Below are 22,747 nucleotides of genomic sequence, written 5' to 3'. Positions count from 1 at the left end.
TAAAAAAATAAATCTTAATTAGGTTACTTCAAATCAATCTTTTATAGGAAAAGACATGTAAACTTTCAGTTGACAAGCAGTAGTTTTACACAGATGAGAATCTCATAAGTAGTCACTCTTAGTTCTAATGGCTTCACCAAAGTGACTGTAATAAACTATAAAAATGGCTCAGAAAAACAAACCCAGTTCACACAAGCTATTCACAGGCATTACAATATCTCAGTCATTAAAAATAACTGCACCTTAATATACTTCTGTTTATTTGACCAATACTTCAGCTTTGGTTTAGATCAGATAAAAGCTGTTAGGAAAATATTTTTAAACAACTGTTATTTGCAGTTAGGCACAAGTTTCCTTATAGTTAGTCAACAAACAACACGTGGTCAGCGGTGAAGGGAGCCGTACTGCAGTGAGGTGATGCCAGTGCGGGGGGAAGGCTGTCACCAAATACTGCTGCAAAAGCACCCAACAGCCGGATATTCCCTAGCACAGTAAAAAAAAAAGAAGTCCCGACACATTTTGCAATCTGTTTTTCTATTTGTTCTTCCATGAAGACGTAAAAAAAGAGCTTTGGGTGATTCTTTTAGCCGTTACTACAGGAGAGGATTGCCTTCTGCTGCCGAAGGCTCCCTCGGTGCTGCGGTGCCGCTCAGGGCTGGGATCCCCCGCTGCCATCGCTGTCCTCCTGCAGCGCGGCTGCCCTGGCGAGCCGGGCGAGCAGCACGGCCCGGGACGCGCCGGGCTCCTGGCCTGCCGGGCACAAGGCGACAGCGTCAGCGGCGCTCGGGGACAGCCACCCCCGCGGAACAACCCCTGCGCCTCAGGCATCTCATCTGCCACGCTTTTGGGGTGAAGGTGCGTGGAAGCTCAAACTCCCACGTGAGATGCCGTAGCTTTATTTCCTTCTGAGCGTGGTGATGTTCTAGGGACTCCACAGCATTAGTAACCAACCTCCTCTGAGATTAACGCCAAGATGTGAAGTCTGTTTCTAAAAAGTTCTTGCCTGTCTGTTGGGTGCTCCCATAAGACAAATTTACTCAGGAATTTTGCTCTCTAGTGCACAGAAGCTGGTGGTCAGTCTTTAGAAGTCACCACCAACACCAGAACAAGCACAACCTATAGACAATATTCAGCCCACAAGCCCAGTCATTTTTTCTCTTTACTAAAACACTAAAATGCTGTGTCCCTGACATGCAGCTGTCACATGCTGTGTCTGTATATCAAATGTTTTTACTGAGCTGAATTTTTAATAGCTTCCTAGTTGCTTACCTGGTAGATATTCACTGCTGCTTGAGATCCCAGCAGAAAAGGGATGCTGAAAACAAAATTCACAAGCAGGTTTAGGTCACATGGTTTTCCTTCCCATGTGTCTTATCTTGTATTCGAAAAAGATATCAGTTATCTGTAATAGAACCATACTCTCCAAGTCCTGAGCAGGTTTGTGAGTGTTTGTGAGCAGATGATGAGCGTTCAGCAGCTATTCTGATCACATTTTAATATCTGTTCAAGTTAATCTTTAAAGTTATTTCCATGCATACAGGACTTTGCTACACACACACCCATGACTTATGTCATGCCCCAGATTCTGTACAGGTGAATCTACGTTTCCCTCTTTTTATCATCTCACCTCATTGTAGGGTGTGTTTTGGTTTCTGTCAAATTCACTTTCTAGGTAGTCTGGCACCTCCTGGGCAGGCTGCCTGGATGGGTGGTATGAAGAGGAGCTCCTCTGAAAAACAGTATTTGACATCAGTAGTTGTGCTCTGGCTTCCAGCTGTGACTGTATGGTCAGCACTGCTCACCTCCCCTGTCTCAGGGAGACGGCCTTTCCACTAAATCCACAATGAGATCATTCTGGCATCTCCTTCTGAAATCTGATCTTAACAACGACAAGAACATCCACACTTGGTAGGTGACCAAATCTCCCTCTCATGACACTCAACATGGGCACAGTTGTTTGAAAATCCCCAGCACGTAGAAAATGCCCATTCATATTCACCATACCTCTTTACAGTCAATATTTATTTGTATTATCACACACATATTTATTAGTTAACAACAGATCAGTATCAATTATTATCCATATTTGGTTTTTTAAAATTTATATAATCATTTTAATGATAGCTGGTCATACTGGAAAATTTGGTTTTTGGGAGGAAGGAGTGAAACCTACCAAACACTTTATCAGTAAATAGGTTAAGGAGTTTTTACTCAACCCAAATAAAAACACCAGACCACACTTATATGTCCATATTTCGACACTAATTTGATGGGTCAGCAGGTCGGACTGCCTTGAAAAATAAATTCAAGTTTAGGACAATATATGCCTTTTAATGTATGGGATTTAAAATGGGATTAGGTCAAAGCACTGAGTTTTACCTCAGCTGAAAATAACCACAAATCATAACCCCTTAAGGAAATCCATTAACAGGGGAGGAAGGCAGTCTCCTTTTAGCCTAGGCAAGGTTCAAGTGTGACCAAACCCTTGGCAACCATCACTGCACATGAACATTCAGGATGTTTTCTTGAAGTTTCATAACCATAAATTATGTCTGGTGAGGGTAAGGACTTTTCTGTATCTTTATCAGGTTGAACTCCAGCCTGGAACAAATAGTCAGGGAACTTTCACAGCATCCTTTTGCTGTCTGGAGTTAAGTAGTAAACATTTAGATGAAGTTTTAAGTACAGGCTTTTCCCAAACCAGCAGCATTTGCACAGTTGGAGGAGGAGCCCCATGGAACCGTACCAAGTAATTAAAGAGCAGAAGCTGAACAGTCAGACTGACCTGGTGGCTTCGTTTTTCCCTTTCCAGTGTCCGTAGCTGTTTGAGTAGAAATTTCTTATGTTCCCCTGCCTGTAAAGACATATTTGATCATTAGCTGGAATGCACTAATTACCCTTGAGAAGCTCAAGGCCTGTAAGTAACCAGTGACCAAAATAATTCTTCTACTCTAAAATAATCTGTCTACAGAGGGAGCTGCAGCAGCACATCTTGAAGATAAAATTCTTCTGCTACAACTCCAAGTTAAATTTCCCTGCAAATCCCAAGGGGAAGGGCTCCCACCCTCCTTCGCACAGTTCTAGGGAAAACAGGTTACAGGCCCACAAAGCTAGATGAGACAATCAACATAAAAGCCAAATTATACAAAAGATACAGCTGAAAGCCAAACTTACATTCTCAATTTGCTGACGTAAGCCTTTGGCCATGGTCTTTTTTGCTTGTATTATTTCCCAGTAAAGATAAATAACAACTCTAAACAAAACAAAACAAAATCCAACATATGAGCATTTTATTCTAGCCAATGTCTAGATAGAAATGTATCTTGTTCATTTTAACTTGTTAAAAGACATACATACACATCTCTGTGTACACACACACACACAATAGATGTATACAATTGCACAAGGAATGGCAAACACACAGATTTGCTTATAACGTGGCAAATACATGAAATCACTTAAAACATGCTCTTGGAAGAGACTCAAAAATGTATGGACTTGTATTCAAGATGAAAGGTACATTTAAATGAGTCAACAATACAAGATGCATTTCAGATAACAAAATAACATAGAATGACTCTGTCCTTGCCAGTTTTTTCCACTTAAGGCCTTTTTCTGGTTCTTTGCATTAGCAGATACTTACAGTAAAAAAGTACAGAGGATGAAGAAGAAAAGTTCACTTGCAATTAAGTTACGGTAGATCCAGGCAACCCATTTTGAGGCAGTGTAACTTTCCAGTGATTTTACCCACTCAGTGACTGCAGAAAACATAGCAGGCAAACCTCTGAAAGGACCACATCCTTCTGAAGGCTTTAACCTGAGAGTGTGAAAAAACAGCAACTTAAACCTTTGTATGTTAACCAGTGAATTAATTAAATTGTGATTTGTACATCAAGATGCTCCTCGGTTTTCTACAGCCCTCTACTCTCTTTGGGCTCATAGGGTAATTAATTTTTAACTTGTGTGCCTCTCTAGCCATTAAATGCCCATCCCAGACTATGCAGTGAGACATGAGTCCTTGCTGCAATGGATCAGTACCAAGCCCTGTAAGCACAATCTTGACATAAATATAACCTGTCAATCACTGTAGCACATGCTACAGGAAATTGAAAAATGGATTTTTTTTAACATTTCACCACAAGGAACCTTCATTTCACCTTGTCTTCAGGGACATGAGTCACTGCAGATCTTCAGCAACAACAGAATGTGGTAAAATAAGGCAGCCCATTACAAGAATTAACATTTTCAGGTAGACTGAAATGGGAAAGTGCTTTGAAACTGAACCACTCGACAGTCTGAAATTCCCACTTGCCATCTGGAAATGATAGCTCTGATAGCTTTCATCCCATCTGGTTTCACGTGTAGTCACCTGTCTCACTAAATATCAAAATCTTGTTGCTGACTATTGTCAAGAGGAAAGTGTATCCATGCTGCCCTCCTTCCTGTGACCAGAGTAACACACACATCCGCACAAGCTCACGGAGCAAGCCTTGTTTTCAGAATACAGAACACCCGAAACCTTCCTCCAGCAATTAATACAACTTCTGTTATAGAGAAATGCAGAGTCCTCTGCCTGGTATCAGGTCACACAGCATAATTTAGTAGGCCTGAATGCCAGTGATGTACCATACCTCCACACAGCGACTCCAATGACAGACAGGACTCCAAGGAAGGAAGGACAGAACAGCAGGAGGATGAAGGATGTCATCATTTGAGAAGTTCTCCAGACTTTGCGAGGGGGCTGGCAATTCCTCATCAGACTGACCTTTAAAGAGATGAAGGTACTTTGGAACCCTGTTACCTGCCACTTCAACTTGGTTTGAGTCAATCCCACTGAAATTGCTGAAATAACACCTATCAAAAGTTTCCAAGAACAACTTTGACATGAATTTGATAGATATAGTGTGGTTTATAGTACGAGGCAAATGAAGTTCTGATGGGTTCTTCTGAAGTTTCTTGGGTAGAGTTTGCTTTTGTAGCATATGCAAACTCATGGTTCAGGGAAATTTGAATCCATCCTTTTACTTACAGCTTTATTCTTCTACATTCAATACTACAAACTGCTTCATGGCCAAACAAACAACTTATCATCTGGTCATACTACTGAGACCAAGAATTCTGAAAAGAAGATATTTCTGCAGGATCTTTAGCTGAATCACCCTGTTTACACCTAGGTAACTTTAAAGGTGGGAGCTGCTGGGAAGTAACTGGGAGATCAAAATCACAGCCACAGGCTGAGTGTATACATTGATGTATGTACTTGTCCACTGTTAGTTCTCCAGCCTTTAATTTTACTACTTTATTATTTATGGCAAATACATGTTAAGTTTGTTACCTTTTTCACAAAAAACACTATAAAAAATGCTATCATCTGGATACCAGGCAACATTGGTGAGAACAGGATACCAATCCTACAAGAAAGGATTTGTAGGAGAAAAAAGTTACATTTTCACTAGTCACCATTCAGTTCCCAGTGCACTGAAAGCAGAAAGATACCACAACAACTTCATATAGAGATACTGTGGGATTTATTTGGAAATGTGATTTTGTTACCCTTGATCCTCTAGCAAGAAATCCACCTTGGAAAATATGCAATTTCAAACACACATATCTGCACAGATCTGCAGAACCCCCTTTAATTAGTGTAACGTACTCATTCTTGGAAATAAGGCATCTTTTCCAGCATTTAATGCTGAGACTATTTCAACAAAAATATCATCCCAGTGGGAAAGTAAACAAGGCTCCAGGATACTCCTGCAGGAACCTATCAGGTTTCCCCCAGAGCAGATGGCCACCGCGTAAACTACTGACTAAAGTTATTGTTACTGCCCACACAATTACTTTGGCAAGTCACAGTCCTTACCAAAGGCACTGAACAGCTCACCTCCCAGCCATTTATCCTGTTCTTTCTGGGAAGCACCCACAAACCGCAGAATAAGACTTTTTCCATGATAGTTCTACATGCAAATGAAGTTTTGGCTGCAAATTGAACACTTACCAGGTCAAAGTCTGTGCATAGATCAAATCTAAAACATTTCGTGCAATATCAAATTCTGGCAGCCCCAGGTTCAGGCAGACTGTAGTTCCAATAATTCTGGGGGGGAAAACAAAAAACTATAGCACAACAGCATTTGCTAAACGATAAAGTCCTCTGTAGAAATCCCTGTAAATGACCTTCTGAATACAAGCATCAGTGATAAATTATTTAGAGGTAGCATTAGTGTCATGAAAAGCAGCCACAGCTCTTTCATTGGACAGCACAACAAAAATGAAACAATTTGGGAAAGAAAATCTATAAAACAAAGCAGAATGGAAGTAAGACCTAGTACATATTTCACACAACTGAAACAGAAAACCAACAATGATTTCTTACTATATCAGTGCATATCTGTACTATAGCATCCTTGTGCTTAAGCCACTGAAATGTTAAGGGGCTTCAGTACAAAACTGCAACAGCTCTTCCAGGTCCTGAGAATTTTCAGCCTCAATAAAAAGGAATTTTTTTGTACTCTTAACTGATACTCTTAATGTACCCTCAAATACATCCTACTTCAAACTAACTGAGGTTGCAAGGAGCTGAAACAGACAGGTAAGCAAGTACTGAGAGGATTCCTACTGAGGACCAACAATCCCTTTTAGTCACCTCATTTTTCCTGGGAGACTCCCTTTTTTGCTTGTTGTACTGAGAGCCATAAAGATTTTGGTAACTATCACATCTTGATGCCACCTTACCAACTGCATCATCAACAGAGCTGGGCTTACAGGAGGTTACTATGAGCACAAATATTAAATACAAGCAATTGAACTTTTAACCTTTCACATGTCTACGTCAGGTGCTTTTGCCCAGCTTATGGGAGGCCAATTATCACAGCTGACATTGCAGTTTTAGTTCTGTGACCTTTTGCTGAGAGATAGTTCCCTACTGAACACAAGAACAGGAGGATTAAAGTAGACTGGCAAGAGCCATGGAGGAAAAGTCTTCAAGAGCTTCTCAACATTGTTTTGTATTAATTTAGCAAAAAGTTAACAAAGCCCTACCTTGTAAACCAGTCTTGTTCAAATCATGGTCAGAGAGCAAACAATAGATCTCTTACATAAAAATACGACCAGGGATCAAAATGCTCTGTAGAGCTGGCAAGCACTTAAATACTGCCTAAGCCATAGCAATGTTTGGCACTAGGAAGGTTCACACAGCAGATGCCAGAAGTAAATTACTTCTTCCTTACACACAGAGTTGTACTTTTTCATTTATCATGCTGCAGATCTCTACACTTGAGTGACTCATTATATGCCTAATAAGACCGACAAAATTCCGATTTTAAACTTGTAGACAGTATAGTGACATAACTAAGAGGGGAAAAATCACAGTGAGGTACACCAAGGAAAGGCAGCAGTGTGTCCATGCTTATGCAGAAAATGTGGGTTTGTGCTTAAGATAATTGTCACCTCACTCTCAGGAAATCCATGAGAATGTGGCTTGTTCTCTGCATAAGTCTCCATTTCCAAAGGGAAAAAGGACACCCTGACATCCTTCTAAGGAGGAACAGCAATATATACAAGGCATGTACACAGAGACTGCCTGGTAGGAAAAATCAAGGAAACTTCAGTGCTGCCACAGCCATGCTTCTGCTGGACTTTTCTCACATGGAGAAAATATCAAATAATATCTTTGGTTAATGAATGAAAACAAGATTATAAAAGTAGTACTCACCTTCGTAAAAACTCTCCAAAGAAAGAGCCAAGCAAACAAAAAATGAAGTCAACTAGAACAAGACGATAGATATCTTGGCCAACCAAAGTTTCCCAGCACTTTAAGAAACAGAAGGAAAAAAAAACCAACAAAACAAAACAAAATCATACCAGAAGTTAAATATGATGTGATTTAAACATTGTTCCCAAATCTTGGGCATCTGAAACTTGATCAAAGATCTGAAATCTTGATTAGATATATTCTAGCAGCCTGGCAACTCCTAGTTGACTTCTCAGTCAACTATGCTGCCATCCAGCTGAGACTGGAGCAGGGCCATTCATTTTTTTCTACAATTGATTTCTCTAAGCTGCTAATAAAAACTCTTAGGGTAGGAAACTCAGCTTCCCAAGACACCTCATGTGCTTGTCTTTGCTGAAGCAAGACTCTTAGCCAAGTGGTTCCTAACCTGGCACTGTAAGTCGGAGATCTGAGTTCTTGAAATTTTACCTGTGACTCTGAAGTAGCCACGATGTTAAGCCAGTAATAGCACAGTATTCCAACAATTGACATTTTCAGGATGATATTTCTAAAAAGAAGAAGTAACAGTAACTACATCAACAGCTGGTCCACACCTGGAGGGAATGATGGCAGGATGACCATCGGTTACACTGTTTTACCTCCTCTTGGCACTGCCGAGTGCCAGGACTAACAGGAGCTCTCCTGGGAGGTCAGGTGTGGCATTGTTCTATTGTCCTGGCAGAAGGGGAGCTGGGCACGAGGGCATGACAACTTTGGCACAAAATCTGCTTAACAAGCTGCTGGCTGGGAGTGGGGGCTCCTCAGGGGAGGGAGGGCTGAGGGACACCAGGGGTTAAGCAGGGTAAATTCCAGGCATTTTAAGAGACATGACCTCAGTCCTCTCTCTATTTCCCTTCCTTTTCCTGGGAGGGGCCAATAGCCCAGGGGCCATAAAGGAATGTTACAAGCCCAGTGTCTCAGTGCACCCAGCTGGGAGGGAAACCATTCCTCATCCTCATGCAGAGCTGTAACATCCCAGAAGCTCATGAAAGACAAAAGGTCACGAAGACAAGAGCATACAGGATCCTCTGGAGAAGAGGAATTCTCCTCCATAGCTCCCTATTGCCCTCACCACCACTCAGACACAGCTTGTATCAGAAAGAACTCAGACAACATCAGGCCAAAACCACTAAGAGAAGGCAGCAAGAAATACCTGGTAATAGTGATATATAGGTGCTGTCCGGGAGTCTGAAACTTCTCCATGTGCCCAAGCCAGGAGAAGAAGAATGGGATCAATGTGTTGAGGAGAGATACAATCACAGGTAGCACCAACATGGCACCTTGGCCCTCTAAGTCATTGCTATATCCTTTCATAAACAGCTTAGAGGAGAAAAAAACATAACACAAACTTAGAGCCTTAACAAAAACGCCGCCTCTCAAGGTGTGTGCACAGGGAAGTGCCCTGGCTCATCTCCCTGTGTGTTCTCAGGTTAGAGACTGTCATGTTTGAAGGGCCCATGACCAGCATCACAGTGACCCTCTCCCCTTCCCCTAAATTATGTGGGACCCCCAGCTCAAATGCAGCTCCTGGGAAAGAAGGGATTGGTCTTGCTGGGGCTGCTTCTTGTTGTTTCTCCCCAGGTCACCAGATACACTGTCCCTAAGCTGACCATTGGCCCAGGCAAGCAGCTGCTGGAGAGAGGAGCAAGATTTGCTCAGACCCCTCAGGTCCCACACTCTTGCCATAGTCCCCAGTGGGGCAGGCCTTGCAAAGCAGCTCTTCAGGTCCAGCAAAATTTGTGTGTGCTCTGGCAGCAACAACAGCTCTGCTTCCCTGTGCTCCTCGTAGTGAACAGACCAGTGCTCATGCTCAGTGTGAAACACCTATGTGGAAAAATGCAAATTCTGGTCTTACCTCGAGGTTATTAATGGAGAGGAAGTAAACACCAGCACAAGCAGCTACTGCTGTTCCCAGGGAAACAACCCAAGCAAGAAGATGAGTAGCAATACGACAAACTCTCTCCATTGCAGAAAAATTTAGAACTTCTTTGTTTTCTTCAGCAAGGTCTTCCTGCAAAGAAACATTTCCTAACAAAGAAGTTCTTAGCCAACAGCATAAGGCAAAACTTGTTTTAAGGAACCACGTGAGAAACTGGATAAAAGATTATTGCTCTAGAAGAGGGGCAGAGTAATATCCTAGGAACATTTACTGGGCAATTTTGAGTTTCTATCCTAGAAGTTTCACAGATAATATTTCCAGCCCGCCTTTTGTTTATAAAATATTTAAATAACAGGAAGGAGAGAAACCAGAATAAACACTCTGTATAAAAAAAATATTTAATAGTCACAGAGACTCAGTCAATAGAACAGAAGCATACAAATATTTATATGTAGCTTAAAGAGAAAAGGAAAAACAAGTAGCTAAGCCAACGCCAGGAGCTCAGACCAAATGAAACTCAGGAAGTCAGGAAGATTTACATCTCTTAGGCACAGGACTAGCACGCTTGTGTCACTCTGCTAGAGACTTGTATATGCACACACAAATTTGCATGCACAACTAAGTCTCTAACAGAATGACTCACTCAACATTAGTTTTGTACCTCCTGTGGTCTGTACCTTTATTTGTGTGTGGAGATTCTTTTGTTTCAGCTTCACAGCTTTTTCATTGGTTATATTGAAGTCCCAAGTGCAGAGCAGCTTGCTGGCATTCCCAGAGAATTTCTGAGGCTGAATGAAGTTCCTGGAGAAGAATTTTGCCATGCTGCAATGAAAATTAAATTGGTCAGATGTGTGACAGGGAAATTCATCAAGTCTGTACAGCAGGGCATGGAGGGAGATTTGTCAGCTTTTCCATCCCATCACAAGTTTATTTGACCTATGTCAGAGCATGTCACATACAACAATGTGGGAAACAAACTTTAGTGCAAGAAACTCAAGCATTTCCATCTCAAAATTGTTGATAACAATCTTTACCTCTGGAAGGCCATATCAATAAGAAACAATGTTAGGAGCAACAAGTTACAAAAGAGGATCACAACATCCCCGGTTTGAAGTGGGATTCTCTGTATGTCCCTTACTATTTTGCAGTTATTTTTAATTTCTATAATAAAAGCTTGATTCCTGGAGACTGCCTTTTGAGCAGAAATTTCTACTTGAACTCTACACCTGTAAATAAGGACTTACAGAAACATACTCAAGTAATTATTACTTCTAGCTGTTGACAAGATGGCAGCTTTTATTGCGTGGCTATTTTACAGTTAATATAAGAGAAATAGGAATTCACTGTCAGTTTACCTGAACAACAAGATAAGAAAACAGATGAGAAAATATATTCCAACAGTGAAAATATAGCCCAGCTGCATGTTGTAAGATGGACCATTCTCTATTTTACTGATTGTAGCATTGGTGTAAAAGCCGTAGTAGAGCACTGTTTGTTGAAAATAACCCTGAAAAGATAAGGACATAATTCAGAATATTTCCTGTCACTTCCATGGTGGAAAGCACCATCGTCTGAAGACCAATTACTGGAGGTGGGAGCTATCTTATTGCTTATCATGAAATCACAGGTGGGATGAAATACTTACAGCTCCAGTGAACAGTTCCAGGCCCGTGAATGAAAGGTTATTTGGTTCTGCTGCAAGAAACTGAGGAATTATGATGAAACTGAAGTTTATGAGGAATGAGAAGATGTTAAAATTTAGCAGCCACGTCAAGAAAACAAAGTAAGACAGAACACTTGTTCCGAACTCAGCACCAATGACCTTCAGAATCTTCTGCCATACCCGCAGTTGTTGAAAACGTTCTGAGAGGGTATTTCCAAATCGTCGAAATGACTGAAGGGAAAAAGAGGAGACAGATGAATCTCAGCAAGCAAACTGGACTCAATTTCACATAATTAGGCTTCAGATTTTAATGTTACAGTTTCCCTTCTATGTTAAGAATGGATTTGCCCCACTCCACACACCATAAGGCGGTCACCTGGTGTTCCTAAGTGCTACTGCAGTGCCAGTCGTTGTTAATGAACACTGCAGCAATTAACTGGATCTTAAGTAAGTAACATGAAGCAAGACACCAGATTCCTCTGGAAACAGTGATAACATTGCAGCTAGAGTGATTTGCTCTGTTGTGACTGACAGAAGTTTCTGGCACTTACCACTGCTGCTCCTTGCAGACACTGTGTACAGCAGGAAGGTCGATCACCACGCTGCCTTGCTTTATTTGTTATTTCTTTAAGAACTTTGTTTCTGTGGAAGAGCAGGGCAGGGGTGACAAGAATTATAGTGTGAGTTGTAATTGAATCAAGAAACCAAAGAAGATGCTGCAAATACAGTTTCACCCCTGTGCACATGAACAGAATTAGTATAACATGGAGATGTTCTTACTGGTTCATTTTATATTAGTGATACCTTGGCTCCTGTTCCTGCTATAACAGCATGTTCTAACCCTTCCACTAACTCACACTGGTAGCAGAATTTAAATATATTTTGTGAGAAGACAAAAGGATGGTTGAGATAATGTGGTCTCTTCTCCATTTTCAATGTCCAACATCCAAGTTTTTTCTGAAAATAAATCTCAGGTCATCATTTATAACCAAATGTCAGGACCTTGATATTCTGTTTTATATTACCATGAGACATTCTTCTTATCTCTGTCATTCTATTTTTTTCTCTTACAAGACATTAACTTTTTAAAAGTGCATTAAAAAGTACTTTGTCATAAAGTGACAAACCAAACCTCAGCAAATGACAAACCCCATAATTAATAGCTAGATGTTACTAGAAATAAATGTTTTTAAAACTAAACAGATAAACTTTTATTTTTACCTGAGCTCTCTCTTTTCTCTCATGGTTTCTGGCCTCTTCTGGATTGCTTTAATCCTTTCTTTGGTGGACATGCTTGCAAGATCTCTGATTAAATTTTCCTCTGCACGACCTGAAATGGAGTAACACCATCCCTCATTTACACTGCTACCAAGGTGTGCAAGTTGAGACTTAATAATATTGCCCAGATTATCTTCAGCCCCCTCAGAACTCTAAATCAGATGCAAGTAAGTAGTCCAATAATGTTCATAGAAAGAGCTGCAATATAAAGGAAAATAAAATACTGACAAGACCCCAAGCTTCTGGTCCCATTGCCTGATCACTGTTTGACAGCTACAGTTCTATGATGCTACATATTGACTTGAAAGCTAAACTTTTGCTTTATTTCTTCTGTAATTTTAGTTGATGTAACTGCCTATATTTAGCACTAGCTATGCCACAGACATATCTCTAAGACCTGATACTCAGACTGCTTCTGCATAGCTGGAACTTGATGCTAATCCAGACACAGTAGCTGAAAGCAATCTACTAGTAGGTCAAATAAATTCTAATAAAGAGCTTAGCATTTCTTTCTACAATTTCACACCTTCATACAGCACTGCATTTCATTTATCACAGGATTTGAGTGTGTTAGGAGAGCAAAGATTAATCACTACCATAACACAAGCTTAAGTTGTCCCCATTACCACAGAAGGGCTGTACATGCAATTCTGGTGAGAAACTAAGAGCAGCATCAACCACACCATCCTTGTACAAGACACTGTCAGACTTGGAACCACTTATCTAAACCCCTACCTTCACTGCTCACTGGATCTGTTTCAAATATGCTGGAAGAAGTCGTGAAGATCTCATCAGGTGGTCTGCGGTTGCGTCTCCGAATGAAGCTGTCTAAATAACATGCATTCTTTAGGAAGCCCAGAGAGTTCTGACAATTTGACTTAAGAAATTCAAATTTCACTTTCACAAGAACAAGTTAAAAATCTACTCTTCAATCTCACTAACTTCATGCAAACACACTCCCTCACTCATTTCTTTCCTGGTTTTCTTTGGCGACTGCAAGCACTTTTTCAGATAAATGCTGGAAAAGAGGAACTGAGCCCAGTCTTCAGCTGTCATGGAGAACTCCATCTAACTCATTCACAAATGCACACATTCATTTCTCTAGACTTTCTTCCTAGAAGACATGGTCTTTCTTTAAAACTCCCCTGCCTTCAGGGGGATCATTTTAGAATCACACTCCATCATGCTGTGTAAGTTATACGTGCCACACTGCCCACTTCTCTGGTGCCAAAATACAGCTGCTCCCTCCACCTCCTTTCATCCACTTATTCAAACACAGGTGACTACACTCCTTAAAAGCATCTGCCTTCCAGCCATGACACAAATGAATTTAGCCACAGCTTTCCTTGCCTGGCCTTCCTAGTAAATCAATGCCAATCCCAGTGTCACATCCCAGTGTGGAGCTCATCTCTCTGATGTGGAAGGAGCCTGTTTATGACTCCTTTTATTTATTAGTATTATTTTATAGAGGGTGAGATTGACATGCAATATTGTGATGCATCACAATCCTTACCTTCTGATCCACTGTAAATTCCCTGAGTATAGGGATAATCCAGCAGATGGCAGGTAGAACGTGGGGTGTAAGTCAGTTCTGGATCAGGCTCAAAGGAAAGATTGTCTGTTGAAAGGAATCAGAGTTACACAAAGTTACAAACTGCTATGGGCTATTTACAGGCATAGAATGCCAACCCTATGACAGAACACAGATCTACTGCCAACACAGCAACCTATTCCCTCAACAAAACTCCCATATTCCACTCCACTCAACAGCTTACTCAGTCCATACAAGACAATATTTACTGATCTGCTAATATGACAGACAATCCATAGATTTGCTAATAAAACACCTGAACTGCTTAAAAATAATAAAAAATTACAGAGTTAATCTTTGCAGAGCTGCAGGACTCTCTTGGGACAGAGCCAGCTGTTATTTGTTCCAGGGATTGTCTAAGCTGGTCATTCAAGAAACTCCATACCTGTGAAATTTCCATATGGACTTGTGCTGGGTAAATCCTGGCTGTAGTCAGAGCCAGGTCCCAGGGAGGACATTGGGATGGTCACAGGGTAGTTGTGCTCCCTCCCTCTGTGCTCTCCATAGGAATCATGCAGAGATGAATCATAAGGAGCTTGGTGAGAGAATGGATTCCTTTGAGAGCTCCCCCTGTGTAAGCAATAAAAAAAAATCCTGTCATGAAAACCCTCAATAGGTATTCTGAATAATTTGCTACCTATTATCATCAAATTTGACTATGTTATAAAACAAACTGTGATACTGAGAGGTATTTTGTATTCCGAACTTCAACACTGTAATTCTTATTTGGTCATCAAATGATTTAGAAAGGCTAACATTTTCTCCACCTGAAGTTAGCTTACACTCTAACTAAACAGGAACACCTGCTCAAAAAACGAAGATACCCAAAGTTATAGCCCATTGTGAAAATTACTGGAACTAAAAAATATTTACAACATTATGCTATAAATACATTTAACTGAAATCCATCCAACATGTAAAAAGTAAACACACCATTTCCCTTGAATGCTGCCTTCCTGGCAACAGTTTTTAAAATTTGTCTGAGAATGAAAGCATAAAGGAGGGATTAAAATAAATCCACAAATTAAAACTCCAGAGAAGAAATATATTCTGCATATAAATGACTTTATTTCTTATGGCACAGTCACACAGTAAAATTAAATAAACTCACCTTCTATCAATTTCCAGTGTCTCTGAGAAGTGGTAGTCTGGATTTTCAAAGGCTTCATTGTGATAATAAGACATGACAAGTCCTTGGTTTGAAGGATGAAATCTTCCTTCTTTTTGTCTCTACTGCTTCATTAATATGTTAATGGGAAGACTGATTACAGACCTGGTTACAAAAGAGATGCAGGTATATAAAAATTAAAAGGAAGGAACTCCATTTTATCGACTTAGAAGATTCTGTTATTCTACCAATAAATAACATGAAACTGTGTAAATCAGAAGTGGTTGTAACTTCATCACCATTGGGAAATTGGGGTCCACCAGAAGTTGCAGGTCAAATAGGGACTCACATTTCTCTATAGTTAAATCTCTCCAAACCTACAGAACTGCAGTGCCACAGAAATTTTCCCAGCACTAATAAGGCCAGGCTTTAGAAGCATGTCAAAACATCAAGAAAAAAATAAAGCTCTCTCTCCCCTCTTGAAACAGAAGAAACCAAATGCACAGATTTTCTCAAAAAAAATTCACTACATTTCCAAAACTAAAGAGGAGGTGAAGCCTGCCCTGGTGCTTGCTAGCAGTGCATCTCTAAGCCTTAGTTGTGAACAAGGGACCTGTGGGACCGTGGCTTTGCACAGAGTTGACAATACCTAGAGACTCATTCTTAATCAGGGCTCTTCTAATGGTTTAATGCCTCAATCTTTTAAATAGGCCTGGTTTTAGATTTCTTACAGAGTGCTACATTTCAATCTTAAACAAGCCAGACTTAGAATGTACTGAACGGTAGTCCTCATGAGTCAGTAAAAAGGGAATGTTACATAAAAAAAAACAGAATCCAAATTAAACAGGCAGTTCTTGCAATTAATCAAAAATCATACTCAAAATAAAAAAGGAAACAATTTTTAGCATTTGTTCTCAAAGGCACCATGCAAGTTTCCTAAGCTAGCAAGCTTTTCCACAGCAGAGAAAGGAAAAAATAAACTATAAAGGGCACAGCTGGTAAAACCCATCGGACCCTATTTTTATTTCAGCTCCATTCCTAGAAAAGCAGAGCTGAATCTCATTTAACAGTAAAGTCTCAACAAACTTTTTTATTTGCAGCGGATTTTATTTGTGATTTTTACTGCAGGAAAGGAAGCGTGATACGAAAAGTATCTTCAAAATGGATAATTATACAGTGTCTAGTTTCTGAGGGCTTTTCAAAATTTTGTTCTGCCAGAAGCTCTTAAATTACCATTGTGTCATCTACACGCCTGTAAGAGCTTGGAACACAGTCCAAAATCTTGCAGTGTGACATAGTTGTAAAACACTGCCCAGGTTTTGCACGCTGGCTTGCAGAGTTATGCTTGTAAACATGAGGCATTGATTGAATTCAAAGTCCTACATTTTAATCAGAACACTGAGTGCACTTTGATTGCAGCTGGAGGAAGGGTGCTCTGAGGCCCAGGTACTCAGCACACCAGGAATGGGAACACAGAGTGTGTCACCCCTCCTTCTGCGAACAACGGGCTGTGATTGCTGCCAAAAGGAAACCATAAACAGTCTCTCCTAAGTGGCACTTGTGTTGCTTCAGGCAACAATTTCATACCTACAGAGACACAGTGAGATCCTCATGAAAGCAGAAGAGTAATTAGCAGAGCCCTCTTTCCTCACCTCCAAAAAACCTTATAAACGCTCTGGGAATCCAAGGTTCTTACATTAAAAAAAAAAATCCACGGCTCTTACTTAAATGAGAAGCTTAAATCTCCTGAAGAGGTAGATTTCCTTTGACAGGAACCACTTAGCTCTTGGTGATCTTTTGAGAACAGCTCAGAATATAGCTGAACTTTTGTACAAACCCTTCAGGAATTAGTACATTCTATCCCTATACTCTAATAAAAAACATGGAAATTATTATTGAAAAAGATTATCATACTCTTCTGCAAGGACTTGCTTGGAAAACTAAACATCCCTGTAAATGTGGTTTGTATTTCAAACTGCAATGAAAACTAAAGACGGAAAAATTACTTTCTCAGGGGAAGAAAATTCTAAGACAATTCCCTTTGAAGTATGTGCAAAATTACATTTTTCTATTTTTTTTAAACTGGTTTCCCAGGAACCCAACTCTCTCGTACTCAGCTATCCAAAACGCTGGGAAGCTTGCCAGCAAGGCAGCTGGAAAGCTGAGCACTGATCTAAACAGTTTGCCAACTTGCCTGGTCTTCACTGGAGCTGTAGAGAGCACAGATATTTTGATGGAGGTGCACACTCAGCATTACCCAGAAGCAAACTGGCATCAGCTACCCATATCAACCAACTGACATCAACCAACCAGAAAAAACAGGTCAGCCTGGATGGAAAATACATCCCAGCATTTCTTTCTCTCTCACATGAGATACCTCAAGGCTTATCCATAAAGGATTCCTCAGAAACTCAAAAAAGCCCCAGATGGCTTCTCTGTTGGCTCAGTCATGATCCATGTTATTTTCTTTGAGTCTTACAATGCACTGCATGCCAAGATCACTATGAAAATCCACTGGGACATTTACAGTCTAACACTGAACCCAGCATTTGAAAATACTGGTTTTTCTCCACTCATGAAGGTTTAAGGACTTGAAATAAATTTTCCATGTATGCTGAGGCAAATTCAAATCTGGCAGTTTATACACTTCTGACCAGGCATTGCTCACTGGAAAGAACACAAAGCAGGTAATGCTCAACTAAACCATCTCTTTCCTCTTTTCAACCTATGATGGAATGCAGCAAACCACAGCTCCAGGAAAAGATAGGACATTTAGACTTAGTTTTCCCTTTAAAAAATTATTTAGAAGGAAAAGAAATTGCTGGAGGACAGAGATTGTTTGTGAAAGACAGAAAGTGGGATCTTGACAAATCTTCCCAAGTGGCGTCCACTCATGGATTATGCTTTTGGATTTCACCAAGCAACTTATTGAAACAAACAAATCCTGTGCACCTTCTCTGGAGTAGAGAGGCATTTTTAATCGGTGGGTTTAATGATCACTGATATGTAAATAAGTCTGTCGGTGCTTTCTGCTTAAACTGTTCAACCCTGTAATGATACAGACCAGGAAACTCCAAGCAGTACAGACATACTTCTGGATCATTTCCCAGAAAAATAACTGCCTTCGAGTCACAGATCAATAGCCTTGACAAAATATTACAGGTTAGTTTCACCCCTTCCTGAGCAGGTAACGTTCTGCTATAGGCACTAATCCTCATGTAGAATATAATGAAACAAACATGAATGTCTTGCCAAAATAGCACTTTGTTCTGGCATCAAGTTTCAGGAAAACCACTTAGACCTTCAAGTTCCTTAACAGCAATCCCTTAGAAAAAAAGATTTCATTAACTAAATCCTATTTGCACATATCTTGAAGTGGAATAAAACCAGGGAATTCCAGAACCACATCATAGAATACTTAATAATGTTGAATGAAGGGAATAGAACTCATGGAAGAAGTGAATCAGAAGGCTGAATGTGCTCTATTGCTATAAAGAGAGTTTAGTTTTGTGGGATATGACTACACAAGGCTTCACTGTTACCCAGGTTTTATTAATGAATCCCTGTCCTCTTTAATGTGTTCCACACATCTTCACAATGGAAAAAACCGGACTGATTTCTGGAAGCCAAAAATGGGTTTGAAAGACAAGCCAGAGTTTCACGTTCTGCATCAGCAGCTGGATTCCAGTACTGATCACTACTCTTCCACTGTCTCGGTTCCAACAGCTTCAACACTTTTGCAACAGACCAGGAAAGCCTCTCAGAAAATGTAAAGGGCCTGTGAATTGACACTAATCAAACACTACACTAGAGAAAATCTCATCTCTAACTGACGTACTAGCAATGGAACCAGCATAAATCACACATGGAAGCAAAAGCCACTTATCTTTAGTGCATCTTGCCAAAGCACCCAGCCAGGACCAGCAAACACCACCTCTTACAGACCTCCCACTGTGGTTTTATTGATGTCAACAGGTCAATTACAGGAACCAACATCAACTCTGCTATTTTTGACCTTGAATTCAATTAAGCAATCTAAACTGTGCCTCTGCTACAAGGGATTTTCCCAGTGACAGGTAACACGCAGCAGCACTGAAGACTCATTCGCTTATGATTGCGTAGGGAGAGATAAACAAATTGAGAAGGGAGAGAGACACCATTCCCCTCACAGCCAGCATGCTGCTGTCTCTCCCAACAGCTTCTTGGGTCTGGAGCCCAAATGGATTCACTTGCTACTCTTATAGTGCAATGGCACCTACCACTCTCCCTGTCCCTCAGCTCTTGTTGGTAAGAGTGGGGTACAGAGAGCAGCCTGGCAGAAGGAAGCAGGAAATTGTCTGTTTTCCTCCAGCTGCTCTTCAGTATCACAAGCTCTGCTCTTTATTTACTCTTTACCCATTTTTTTGCACCTACTTCCTTTTTTGCCTTATGCCTTCCATTTAACATTCCTACGGTAAGACTACAGTATCTTTATCACATTGGCTTTCTTCACAAGTTAAATCCTTTGTATCACCTGTGGTTGGTTAGATAAGGTTTTTGGGGAAGGCATGTCACCTACTTTGTGTTTGCAATGTCTCAGACAGGTTTCTGCTTCTACATCTCAGTTTAGAAACCTGCATTATAAACATGGCCCAGAAACATCTAAAAAATTGCTACAATATGTAGTTAAATTTTCGTGTCCAGTAAAATGTCATTAACTGGAGGCACACACAGTTTTTGCACACGGGAAGTGGGTGACAGCTCAGATACTTCATTAATTCTGTGAAATTCACAGCACTCTCCCTAATCTACCACACACATCCCTGCTTCTCCACCCAAAAGGCCCCACAGATCCAATTTCCAAACTGCAGACTGCCACATTCTCTGCATTTAGCAGGACTTAATCTTGCTTTGCAAAACAAGTTTTTAAAGTCTATTAATCACATTGCCCAGCTACTTGTATTTGAAGGAAAAAACTGCTTATAAAAAGCCAGAAGTGAGTACCTGGCTGGAATAAATTTTCTTTCAGTGGAAAGCCAGCCAACAACACCAGGTCTATTAGAAGATACTGCTTACTAGAACAGTTCTGACTTAAAAGAAAGCTGTGTTTATTCTGCCCTTGCAATGGATACCTCTCCACTTGCAACCTGCAAATTCTACTTTAATGAGCACTATCAGTTACAGGAATATCATTCACCAGCTCAAGTGGGAAAGCCTACACATATGATCATTTTGGATAATAAACAGGGATTTACATACACTCAGGTATCTTGGACTGAAAAAGGCCATAGTTCTGTTTGTAATTTCTGGCTTAACTTCCTGTTAAGGCTATTGTTGTCCTGTTACTATTTGCACAAGCAACATTTAACAGGACCCTGAGGGAAAACAAGTTTATCTGTCAGAATACTGGGAATACCAAAAAAACTAGAACATTGCTAGAGGGAACTAGTCAAAAGTAGATAACCAGTTTTGTCAAAATCCTTATATGCAGTTTTCAAATTGTTTGACAAATAATTTTGCATAAACTGAATACTTTTTTTCCCCAGACAAAATGCAGCTCCGTTAAAATCCAATGTAGCCTGTTAGCATATTAATAGTCTATTCTACAATGAACATACACAACCTACGGACTATACAAGTGGCAGAGACTTTTTCACCTATACATGAGGAGGACATCACTTTAAAGCTCCAGTTCCTCTCATACCTGCCCATACAGCCATACCACACCACCTCAGCACTTTATCACCTTCCAGGGTAAAAGTCCTTCTGGCAAACTTACTTTGGGGGAAAAAAAACCCAACAAAACAAAAAAGCACCAAAAGACTAAACCCAAACAAACAAAAAAAAAAAAAACAAAAAAATCAAACCCAAAACCTCAAAAAAGTTAGAGCTCAGTTGCTGTGGGTGGAGTACTGACATACCAACCCTGCAGAGGTGCCGTTTCAACTCCACTCCTTAGCACCTGCAGCCTGCTGTGACCCTGAGCCTGCACTAGGGCTGTGTCACACGGGCAGGGACTGACACGCACCCAAACCCGAACTATCACTTGACTTTTAGGTGTACATTGAGTATTTGGCCTCTGTGTATTTTGAGGGAGTGACAGAGTGATGAACCACAAACAACACAAATACTGAAGCCCGAGATTTTCCCCACCTGTTTAATACAAACTCCCATTACCTATTGTAACACAAAAAAAAGTCACAGCCTGCTACTTGGAAAACACAGTACCACATCCATTCACCAGCTAGCGGACACCAACACGCAACCAAAGGGAAATGCCATGCTCCAGGCCATGATCCCAGCCAGGCTGGCACCACATCCCAAAGGCAGGAGTGACACACTCGCTCAAGACCTCAGGGAAGTGTGGCTGGTTCTCCCAGGGGACCAGCCCTTGCAGCCGAAGGCAGAGGAAGCTCGGATGTGACTAATAGGGCAATAAAGCTGTGAGGTGCCGTTCGTGCAGCAGAGCTGGCACCAAGCTCTGGGCACCGCGCTGGGTGGTTATTCACCTTTCAGCGAGCAGAAGCCAAGTACATCCCTGACATGCCCGCAGTCCGACCACTACGGTTCCATCATCCCAAGTGAGCCGCAGCCATTTGTAAGCGGCAGCCACCTGTCAGGGCTGCGGTGGCTGCCCCGCTCCGGTAGGCGGACAATCCAATCCTCCGTCCAGCCCCGCCGTGGCGCAGCCCCCCTCGGACCCTGCCCGCTGCAGCCCCCGGCCCTGCCCAGCCTCTCCGGGACGCAGAGCCCCGGAGCTGCCCATCGCAGCCGCTTACCTCGCTCCCCACCTGGCCGCCAGGAGCGGCTCTCCGGCCCCGCGCTCCCGGTCCAGGTGCTCGCCCCGCCCCGCCGCCGCTCCTCCCCGTGCAGCCTCCGATCCGTGTGTCGGGGGACCCGCAGTGACCGCCGCCTTGGCTTCCCTTCCCTTCCCCCCGAACGGACTATTCACGGAAACGCTCCGCCGGAGAGGGGAGCTGAGGTCCCGCTCTTATAGCTCACGAGAGGAAAACAACCCCACGAAGTTCTTTGCTGTTACCTATCGTGTGACACGTTGCCATTTTTCTGTTTGAGTTCCAAGACATTCACTCTCCTTCTTCCACGAAATTTAACATGCTTTCTTTTGGCCTGGGATAGCAACAGCACCACAATAAAAGGACAGAGAAAAACCGTTTTCAGACACAGGATGCATTTGTCAAGAATCCACAATTCCTGGACAGGGAGTTTAATACCAGCCCTTCCTGTACTCTGCACGGACCAGAAGGAACTTCTTTGGTCTGGCACAGAGATACGGACTTTTCTTGCCTTTCTCCTTTCCCTTCTTCTTCCCATTTCATGCAGAGATATGAAAAACTATGGATTGGACAAAGCTCCAGCAGAGCACCAGGCAGGGTGCAACACAGAGAAGCTAACAAAGTGTTGGGGTGGTGCCTCTGACATGAGTTTCTATCCCAAAGCAGCTTAGCAGGGGTGCCTGCCTC

At 41.5% G+C, this 22,747-nt stretch overlaps 1 protein-coding gene across 3 annotated transcripts; it reads right to left on the bottom strand.

Annotated features, from left to right (window-relative positions):
• Window positions 1-23: 23 nt before the first annotated feature.
• TMC5 (transmembrane channel like 5) lies at window positions 24-22,132 on the bottom strand. Of its 3 annotated transcripts, none has more exons than XM_033074395.1 (23): window positions 22,046-22,132; window positions 15,291-15,452; window positions 14,565-14,749; window positions 14,102-14,206; window positions 13,324-13,416; window positions 12,532-12,640; window positions 11,862-11,952; window positions 11,293-11,541; window positions 11,003-11,154; window positions 10,325-10,469; window positions 9,624-9,779; window positions 8,922-9,088; window positions 8,198-8,276; window positions 7,712-7,809; window positions 5,999-6,094; window positions 5,336-5,411; window positions 4,632-4,765; window positions 3,644-3,817; window positions 3,175-3,253; window positions 2,786-2,854; window positions 1,628-1,729; window positions 1,270-1,315; window positions 24-750 (listed from the first exon to the last, which is right to left on the bottom strand). In XM_033074395.1, the coding sequence occupies exons 2-23, from the start codon at window positions 15,362-15,364 to the stop codon at window positions 650-652; spliced, it is 2,580 nt and encodes an 859-aa protein (XP_032930286.1). In that variant the 5' UTR covers window positions 15,365-15,452; window positions 22,046-22,132; the 3' UTR covers window positions 24-649. The 3 variants fall into 3 exon arrangements, with proteins under 3 accessions (XP_032930286.1, XP_032930287.1, XP_032930288.1); XM_033074396.1 differs by having other exon boundaries at window positions 11,491-11,541; XM_033074397.1 differs by lacking the exon at window positions 11,293-11,541.
• Window positions 22,133-22,747: the final 615 nt, after the last annotated feature.

Source organism: Catharus ustulatus, chromosome 16, assembly GCF_009819885.2.
Source record: "Catharus ustulatus isolate bCatUst1 chromosome 16, bCatUst1.pri.v2, whole genome shotgun sequence".
NCBI classification, from domain to species: Eukaryota; Metazoa; Chordata; class Aves; order Passeriformes; family Turdidae; genus Catharus; species Catharus ustulatus.
This window is presented reverse-complemented; position numbering and strand designations above follow the sequence as displayed.